The following is a 10051-nucleotide window of genomic DNA, read 5'->3' as shown; positions in this document are numbered from 1 at the left end:
ATTTTGAGACGAACATGACAAAAAGTCAGCACACATAGGCAACAGCACAAGTAACAATCAAAATCTTCTAACTGCTCAGCGACGGATGGTTTGAACCAAAAATCAAGCTGACAAATAAAACAATAAGGACATAGTGGACAGTACCTTGCACGCCGAGTGTGGTGAGCACACTGCAAAGAAACAAGAGAGTCCACATGGTGAATTCTTCTTCTTTCCAGCCTGCTTGAGGTGCTGAACAGTGTAGCTTATATACCCAGTAGCCTCCTCAGAGACTTCGTTATAGCACCCATGAAGTTACTGATGTCACCAATGTCAACGTGATGATCATTGAGCATGAGAAACACACACTTGGTTAACTATCATAAACAGTCGGCAAAGATTGTTCACCTCTGCTTTCAGGATGTGTTTTAAGAGATTTTCTTAAGACATGCAGTACAGCTTCGTGAGGGTTGTGGGAACTTGTAAACGAGCAGATAATAAAATATACACTGATAATGTGACATCTGGTAAAGTGATAGTGGCTGAAATTAACTACACAGATCCTGCTGCATCAGTTCCCCGCACTTCTAACTCGCATTAACAATATCAACATTTAAATTTTCTAAATCTTATTGTAATACAATTGCAGTTTCAGTTGATGATTAAGCCTGGACTACATTAAATAAAATCTACAGTAACACCATATAGCAACATATAATCCAATGATTTGGTCCTTTTAATGGTGTTAAAAATACTCTTTTAGAAGCGCAATTAAAAAAAAATTTTTTTAAACTTGACAAAAATTTTTTGATTATTAGCATCAAATGACTAAAATATTGGTCTATGTATTGTATTTTGTACAATTTTAGCTATAAAAGTGGTTTTCACTGACTGCATATCATGTACCTGCAAACCTACCTCCACTGTCTTTACCAAATGTTAGAGTTCAAATTCACCAACCTTAAGCAGTGCTGTGAAAAATGTGCTCTCATCCTGATGTCTTATTTTTTTTGCAATTTCTCACACTTAAATGTTCCAGATCATCAAACTAATATTTATATTTATTTCTGATTAGACAAAGGTAACACACAAAATGCAGTTTTTTAACAGGCATTTTATTAAAGATTTATTGAAAACCTATACCACCCCTGTGAAAAAGTAATTAAAAAGTAATAATGTGCAGTTGAATGTTAGCAATAGCTTGTGATCAATGTTTATGTTTGTCCTATGTTAAAATTAGTTTGATGATCTGAAACATTTAAATGTGACAAATATGCAAAAATAGAAGATATCCGTAGATTCAAGATTGTCACAGCTTAGAAAAACAAATTGGATCAGTCAATGATGTTGTTCATGTTTGGTTTTCCCATAAAACAGCAATATACTGATATATATAACATAATATATAACATACTATGTGAATACACTAAATGTGTAAAACACTAGAGTCAACATTACGTTAAGTGCATAAAAAGCAGTCAAACCCCACATAGGGACTGACAGCTGCTCTTTAAAATACATGTTTTCAATCTACTCGAAACCCTCCAGACCTCCATTAACAAACTAAAACTAAAATCATCCATCCATTTTCTATACACCGCTTAATCCTCACTAGGGTCAAAGGGGGGCTGGAGTCTATCCCAGCTGACTTAGGGTGAAGGCAGGGGACACCCTGGACAGGTCACCAGTCTATCACAAGGCTACACTTAGAGACAGACAACCAAGCACACTCACATTCACACCTACGGACAATTTAGAATCACCAATTAACCTCAACATGTTTTTGGACTGTGTGGGAGGAAGAATCCGGAGAGAACCCACGCTGCGCGGGGAGAACATGCAAACTCCACGCAGAAAGATCCCCGTGCCCCCACCGGGACGCGAACCAGCAACCTTCTCTCTGCGAGGCAACAGTGCTACCAACTGTTCCACCTTGCAGCAGAACCCAAATCAATGTTGGATAAAAGGGAAAATAAAATAAACTTCAACTTTTTCTTTATCGACTCCTCACTAATCCACCGTTGGTTATTATTACTGGAACAATGTTTGTAAAAGACAGAGCCAGGACTATAAAACACATGACATGAAGATGTTTTTCACTCTGGTGAGAAAATCCAGTGTACCCTGCCCTGTTGAATCAGGTGTGTGTGTCAAGGAACTTCCACATTATAATCACGGATGTCGCACTTAAGATTAAATATGATCTCCATTCTTTTAATAAAGAACTATTTGAACATGTGAAACGTGTTTGCCATTTCCCAAGACATTTTTTATGTTTTTTCTAGATCCGGTCACGACATCCTCGAGGATCACGAAGACAGAAAATGGCATTAGTTCATAGGTCAACAGACATGGTAAATGTACCTGTAAATTTACAGCAAAGACACAGAATGAATAATGTTAGTTGTATAATAAGCTAATCAATCTGTGTGATTATATCAGAAAGAACAGGGAGAAACTGAACAAGTTAATATAAATGAAAAGAGGACAACATTAGTGACACAGGGACAATAATGGTAGGATAATAAATGGAAATCTATTATTTTACCTCTTTTTAAAAACACAAATTCTCTCTTTTTTTCAAAAGATGTAAGTGTAATTGGTTTGAAGGAGATTTGAGACTTGTTTACTTGGTGCTTGTTTGACCCCAAGGTTGAGTAAAATCACAAAGAACATGCGTAATTAAATTGCCAACGATGTTTCAGTGAGTCACACTGAACCGATGGCAAACACACAAACAACCTTCCACTTCCCATGAATCCCCACTGTGGAAGCTCTTCTTGTCACCCCCTCCAGGAAGTGCTTGCATCATTTCCCTAAAGTCAACATATAGAGGGACATTGGGTGGCCTCTTTCTTCTCCCTGTCAGACCTGTTTATCTATAGCAGTAGCCCGTCAGCGTGAGTCATGGCAGCAGAGCCCCTGACTCAATGCTGCTCTGGTTAATCAGTAACTGGAGTGGGAGCACGGCGGCTGGCTGGCAGGGTTAAAGCAAGGGAGCAGAGGAGTCAGGACCTCATTCAGCAGCAGCAGCAGCAGCAGCAGACACACCCGGTAAGAGCAAAATTTCACTATCTCAGTAATTGCCTTTTGATTGTGCAGTACAGTCAGAGATGAGGGGGGATATTTTAACTTCGAGTTCTACAATTAATCAAACTAAACCATTATTGAAAAAAAAAAAAAAACTGTCCAAAAGGCATCCGAGAAGACTGTGTGTTCCACAATGTGTCATGAAGTCAAGTTTGGAGATTGTCTACTTCATTAGTAAAGAGTAAAGGTAATTTCTGCAAACTTTCTACATGCAGACAAATTTATTGCGAACCAGATTATACACCAACAAAAAACACTTATTCAGAATTCTGGCGCTTTACAGAAAACATCAGTTGTTATGAAGCAGCCATTTTTTAAACTTTATTTTTTGAACCCCAGATGCACAGGTAGGCTAGTCGTGTATAAGAACATTTGAGTGCACTGGTTTTATCGATCAGGGACCAAGGCCATGTCCTGCGCTACATGTCCAAACAGAGGAAAGCCCAGTGTTTACTCACCTCCTCCAAGGGTCCATCAGTCCACGTTTCTGCATGATCAAGTCAAAGGATAAAGTCCTATTTGTTACCCTCCTTCACAGGCATCTGGATCAATCCTTCAAAGTGCTAGTGAAAGCTGTCAGTTTAGATAACCAGCTGCAGTAAAATGATGTTGAGAAAATCTGGAATTTCTCAATGAACTTGTCAATAATCGATCTAAACCTTTCCTTTTAATATGAGTGCAAACGCTTGCAACTTTTGTGTATTAATTCACCCTCTATATGTTGTTATTTGTAGAGTTATTTTACCACAAATACAGCAAAATGTGTCGAAAGTACATTTTTTCCAATATCAGTGTCCCCAGTGAGCAGTTTTGACTGAAGCTATATTGACAAATTAATTATCTAAATGTGTTTGAGGACACTCAGTTTTGTCCTCCGCTTGAAACCTGCTTTAACAGGATCAGAGTAAACACCATCCAAACGAAACATCCATCTCGTTTAAGTCAGTGAGCACATGCAAACAGACAGACGCACTGAGACACACGTAGATGTGTCTTCATTATCTATGCGACCTCTGTTGCAGAGGGTAATGCCTGCTCTCATTCACTGACCAGCAGGAGAGAAAACACACAAAGAGCAATCAATCAATCACTGACATGGCGCTCTATGCCCAGTGTTCCTGCCAGCCAATCCTGTCAGAGACCAAAAACCAGATTCAACCAGATTTGTGGCCACAGTAATAGTTATGTAACATTTATATATGACCTAAAACTCAGTGCTGACCGAGCTACGAGGAAGAGGTAGGCTGATACGCTCAAGGTAATTCATCTTTAACTAAAGATATGTGTCTCTCCCCCCACCAGAGGGAATCACTGTAAGAAAACTACCAACCGAAGGTAAAATGCAGAGACTACGGTCGCCTCTTCTTGTCCTCCTACTAAGTTGCTGCCTTTCTGGAAGCCAAGCCAACCGTGTCTATGTTCACCCGTTCCACCTTTTTGCTGCCGAGAACGTCAGCTGTGAGACCCTGCAGACCCAGACGGTTAAACCTCTGCAGACACTCCCTGTGGCCTCTCTTGATATTGAAGACTTGACACCTGACAGCAGGGACCCATCAAAGGTGGATGCACATAGACAGAACATCACAGAGAGGACAGCGGTCCTGGCAGAGCTGCTGAACTCTCTGGGCCTGAGGATGTACAAGGCTCTCAGCAGCAAACAGCAAAGCTCCAACACCCTGCTGTCTCCAGTCAACACCTATGGATCCCTCGTCACCTTCTACCTGGGAGCCTCCAAGAAGACAGCAAGCTCATTCCAGGTCTTTGCTTTTGATTGTAGAAATACTTCTAAAGGCGTTTCATTGTCCTGATCTTACGCTCATCTAATTATGCTTTGCACTTTTGGTCTACAAAGAAGTGAACTTTTACAATTTACTGCTTTCTTCTAGCTTCTACTAGGCCTGAGTAGCGAAACTGACCGAAAGGACTGCGTGTCCTTAGTGGATGGACACAAGGTTCTCAAGACCCTGCAGGGCATCAACTCTCTGGTGGACGATGGACCCAAGGATGAAATAACTACCCAGGTCTGGGCCTTCATTCGTCAGGACGCTCAGCTGGCAGAGGACTTCGTTCAGGGCACACAGGACTTCTCAGACACGTCGTTCATCCGAGGTGTGGACTTCTCCAAACCTCAGGAGGTAGAGCAGCTGGTCAACAGCTTCGTGGACAAGACATCAGAGGGAAAGGTGAAGAACATCTTCAAAGATGTGAACTCCAGCAGCGACCTTTTGTTCATCACCTCCCTCAGCTTCCAAGGTCCGTCTCTGTTTGTGTTTCTAAATGCAAATGTGAACAGATATTTAGACTCCATATTGTCAGGATGATAATACAAAACCAAGAACTCAAGCTGAGCACACTGTAAATGTGACACCAGACAATGTATTTAAAGGACTCTTTCAGTTCCTTTTGATCATCAACAAACAGATTTGCAGTTGATTTGGATATATGTACTATAAAGTTTTTCAGTTTGATTTATGTAGCACCAATCAGTGCACTTCACATGCTAAGGTCAAGACCTTGCGACGTGATGTTAGAGAAGAAAAACAACAAGAATCCATCAATTCTTTTTAGGCAAACACTTGGGGATAATCTGAATTTAGCAGTTAAACCCACTTTAATTTGACTTTGTGCATTAATCCAGATGCTGATATAACAAACTGAAACCCTACAAATAACCATGTTTAGAGTCCTACTAACTGCTCCACCACTCTGCAGTACCTGACCGTGTTCTTTGGTTTTATCTCTTTGTAGGAAACTGGAGGACAGCCTTCCAACCAGAAAAGACTTCCTTGCAGGAGTTTCATGTGGATGAAACAACCATGGTCATGGCTCCACTGATGACCCACACGGGTCAGTACCACTACCTGAATGATAAGGTAAATCTTAGTCTAGAGCATTAGTGTTTGCTGCGTATTTGCAACAGTAAAACAGGAAATGAAGCTCCTTAAATCCCTCATGACTCATCTGCTATAATTTTGTTTTGTTATTTTGAAGGTGAGGCAATGCACTGTTGTGAAGCTGTCTCTAAGCAAACGGTCTTACATGTTGCTCGTCCTGCCTCATGAAGGCACCAAGCTCCACGACATAGAGTCAAACCTGCTCACTGCTCACATTTCTGGTTGGTACCAGAACCTCCAACAAGGGTGAGCACTCTCCTTTTTTATTTTTTACTCTAGCTTCACTATCACCTTCAACTGTTGTTATCCTTCTCTCAAGTTGGTGGACAGGAAAACTAAAAAATATTCTGTCTTTTATCATCTTTAGACTCTGAGGCTTTATGCATGGGTACCATTGTATTGGTTTCAGGTTATAACACCGTAGTAACTTTATATCAGTGCCTCCGTCAATTAGACATCGAGTCAAACTGAAGCAAATGAAACAATGGAGTCAGGTACAATCTCATATCAGTCCCCAAATTAAAATTTAAAATCTGTCTCACCCTTCCAGTCTGTTGGAGCTTTCACTGCCCAAGTTCTCCATGTCTTCTGTGACTGATCTACGTGACCTGCTGACCAACATGGATCCGGAAATCGAGGCCAAATTGTTGGGCTCCCAGGCTGAGTTCAGCCAACTCAGCAACACCAGCCCTTTCACCATAGATAAGGTTAACAGCATGTGGTCAACATGTCATTGTGTAAAGATTCCCTCACTGTGTATAAGTGTGTAATCAATACGTCTCTCTGTCTCCTCTCAGGCCGTCAACAAGGTGCTGTTTGAGATGTCCGAGGAAGGAACGGAACCTCAGGACAAAAAACAGGAAGAAGGCATCCCTCTGAAACTCTCCATCAACAGGCCTTTCTTCTTCTCTGTAATAGAAGGAGATTCTAACTCCATCCTCATGCTGGGCAAGATCACCAACCCCACACTCTGATGATGTATAGTACTTCAAAAAAAACCTCAGACATGAAAAATGTCCAACATACCAGGCCCTTTTTTTTTCTTTTTTTTTTTTACAATGTACTTGATCGCCTCCAGCTTACGTTTCTGCGAGGGATGAAATCAGTCATGCAGCAGACATCTCATTTAGATTATAGCCGTGTTTTTCATCTGAAGTAATGGCCACAAACAGCACATGAGAAATGAACCTCGCCGAAGAAGGATCTAAAAATGCTCAACAGTGTTATAGTTACCTTTCACCACCAAGCTGATCTCTCCTCAAGCTCAGAAGCCATCGAGGATCCCTCTCAGTATTTATGAACATGTGTTATTGTAAGATGAGTTATTTTCAAGCTGCCTGTTTAAATTCTAATTAGTTTTTTTTTTTCTTAAAATGTATAATAGCAGAGTTCTGTACAGTATTTTTCAGTAGAGTAGGTACAGGAACCACGACTGTCTGCGATAATTGACTAACACACTGTATATTGTAACTAAGAGTCTATTTTTGTTTTGTTATGATTTGTGAATGCTGAAATAAAACATTTGTTTCCAAATATATGCTTTTTTTTTTTTTACTGTTTTTCCATCGAGATTTCAGACAGTCATCAAAATCAATGTTTCAATCAATGACATTCTGTCTGAACAGGTCGGGAGAGAGAAGACTTAAAAAACTGGAAAACAGGAACGTTATGCATTAGATAACTTGTACAGGTTTACATCTGACAATGATCTGAGGTAACCAAAATACTGAATTTAAGTTTCTCAGATAATCACATACCTCTACTGCTCACTTCACTCCCATATATTCTGTGCATTACAATAATCGTACATACAGGAGAAATAATTCAGTGTCCTTAAATATAACTTTGTAACTAAATCAAACAATAGAGATTAGGAATTTCAAACAAAAAAACAACTCACATCTACTTTTTCTTTTATAATGCTGAATATTGAGGCAATAAGAGCAACGCATTAGCTTTTATAAAACTCTTTAGAAATTATTCATTTGCAAATCTGAAAAGTTTCGTAATGGCTGGTTGAAAATATTGCCATCGTGAAGTTGTATATACTGCATATTACATCTTACTCATAAATATAAGAAAGTAATAAATTAACATATGAATTCACGTGTTAAATATCATTTAAATCTCCACATCAGCATTACTACAAGGTCTCAGCCACTTCCTGCTCTCTCAGACCTATTCGAGGACAAAATGTGACATAGACTGCTTTTGTTGTTTTTTGAGTGAAACCATGTGTACACAACGCTCAGAGCTTTCTTGGTAGACGTTTACAGTGTAAACGCCTGACTAATATACAACCCACTTGTAGCAAACAAATGATCTCTGTATTAAAACACATTGACCCAAAAATATATCCAAAGTTCTTCATTTTATTCCCAACTCACTCATGTCAAACATTATATTATACAACTTTGATTTGAACATGTACATGCTATTAACAAACGTATTAATGTGAGAATAATCCTTCAGCAAAAAGCAGTAATTAGACAAACATTTTAGGATTAACCCTCTCCCTTTGCAGCTAAGATCTGACACTCTTGTTATTCAACATTCTAACCCAGCATAGTACCTGCAGAGCAGCGTGTATGACAAACACCCAGCATCAGTCTTTGTTAGAAGCATTTCATGAGCACAGAACCACGCGGTCCCTTTTATCTGTATTGCCTACAACAGAGGCAGTAATGATCCAGTAGTAGTTTCTCTGCCGTTTCCGACATCAATTTTCTGCTTGGTCAGCCGCAACTCTGGCAGCTTCTTATTGTTTGAAATGTTAGTGCACTGTGGCTCTGAAGTCTGCGTTGAATTGAGATGTTATTTACACATGGTTAAAAAAGGACTTTTGTACTTGGTTCTTTTCCTGCATTCTTCATAGTGCGATGATCACAAACCGTTGCCAGACCATGACTTCGGCTTCGACTGGGAGAAATGTTTGTTTTTACTCAGAAGATGAGTGCAGCATGTTAAAAGGCTTCAGTCACTGGTTACTGGTTCTGCTCAGCGAGCTCTCGGGCCTCTTTCACGAGCTCCATCAGAGTGGAGAACATGGAGATTTCATTTGGCTGGAGGCCCATCTTCTGAATCTGAGGCACACATTAGCATAGAGTTATGGCGTTAAAGTTATGATTTCAGCAGTATTTGTCTACAGTATACGTATGATTGTTTCTTGCGTGTTTACGAATGTGTCCTTGTGTGAATGTGTATTTGTGCTCTCATGACATAGCACCTACCTGTTCCCCCAAATATTCCACATCCAGCGCCAGCTGCAGACGAATCTTGCTGTCGTCCGTCGGCCCACCATTTGCTCCTGCTGTGGTAGTCGTGGTCGCGCCCTTTCTGGCCTGCTTCAAGCGCTTCAGACTCTCTTCCATCTTTCTCACTGAGCTCAGCACCTCAGAGATGGTGTCATAGTACCTGAGCACAAGATGGAACATAAAACTTATTAATACATCTTTATAAAGTGAAAGAAATTAAAATGAATGCGAAACACCTTTTCAGTTACATTAAATTGGAGTTACTCTGTAAACATCACAGGCACATGCTTTAAGTTTTAAGTCTTCAACACTGGCACTACTGTTTGGGTCCATTCAGGTTTGTGGGTGTGTATTTTAGGCTTACTTCTGTGTACATTCAGACAATGCAACTCGGAGCCACTCTTGGGCCGTTGACGGGGTGACCAGCCCTGTTGAGTCAGTCAGCAACTGATGCAACGGGCGTAAGGCGTTGTCCATGTAGGCTGATGCACGCACTGGCAGATCCTACACAGAGAAGACGTTAAAAAAGAAAAAGAGGAATGTCAAGGGTAGAACAATCTCTGTATGTCTACATGAGATAAGTTTTTAATGTTTGCTTAAGTCAAGAGTTTCTTGTGGAAGGTCATTATTTTGGGGATGAAAAGCTGTTAAAATTCTGTTGGTACAGCTCCTCTGTCTGTAACTATCAAAGGAGTAGCATGTTGTGGAATACAAAAGGATGCGATCATAAGATGAAAATTTGATGGAGAAATCTAGTGCAATGGTTACAAGCAGAGCAGATATCAGACTACATGTAACCAGTCAGAGGTGCAACACATTTGAAAACCTTTAATC

The 10051-nt window shown here is 40.2% G+C and overlaps 2 protein-coding genes across 2 annotated transcripts in view; one reads left to right on the top strand and one right to left on the bottom strand.

Annotated features, from left to right (window-relative positions):
* Nucleotides 1-4409: 4409 nt before the first annotated feature.
* agt (angiotensinogen) lies at nucleotides 4410-7500 on the top strand. The gene is made up of 6 exons (XM_008290995.1): nucleotides 4410-4826; nucleotides 4956-5322; nucleotides 5818-5942; nucleotides 6061-6209; nucleotides 6514-6670; nucleotides 6761-7500. The coding sequence occupies exons 1-6, from the start codon at nucleotides 4410-4412 to the stop codon at nucleotides 6935-6937; spliced, it is 1392 nt and encodes a 463-aa protein (XP_008289217.1). The 3' UTR covers nucleotides 6938-7500.
* An 815-nt stretch (nucleotides 7501-8315) lies between these two features.
* Nucleotides 8316-10051, bottom strand: part of cog2 (component of oligomeric golgi complex 2) — an 11081-nt gene continuing 9345 nt past the window's right edge. The window contains exons 16-18 of the mRNA XM_008290994.1: nucleotides 9582-9721; nucleotides 9194-9377; nucleotides 8316-9046 (exon numbers count right to left, since the gene is read on the bottom strand). Coding sequence (XP_008289216.1) covers nucleotides 8948-9046; nucleotides 9194-9377; nucleotides 9582-9721 — 423 coding nt within the window. The 3' untranslated portion in view covers nucleotides 8316-8947. The remainder of the gene's footprint in view (nucleotides 9047-9193; nucleotides 9378-9581; nucleotides 9722-10051) is intronic.

This window comes from Stegastes partitus, unplaced genomic scaffold (assembly GCF_000690725.1).
Source record: "Stegastes partitus isolate 25-593 unplaced genomic scaffold, Stegastes_partitus-1.0.2 Scaffold708, whole genome shotgun sequence".
In the NCBI taxonomy this organism is placed as follows: domain Eukaryota; kingdom Metazoa; phylum Chordata; class Actinopteri; family Pomacentridae; genus Stegastes; species Stegastes partitus.
The sequence above is the reverse complement of the archived record's forward strand: the minus strand, read 5'-3'. Positions and strand labels throughout refer to the sequence as shown.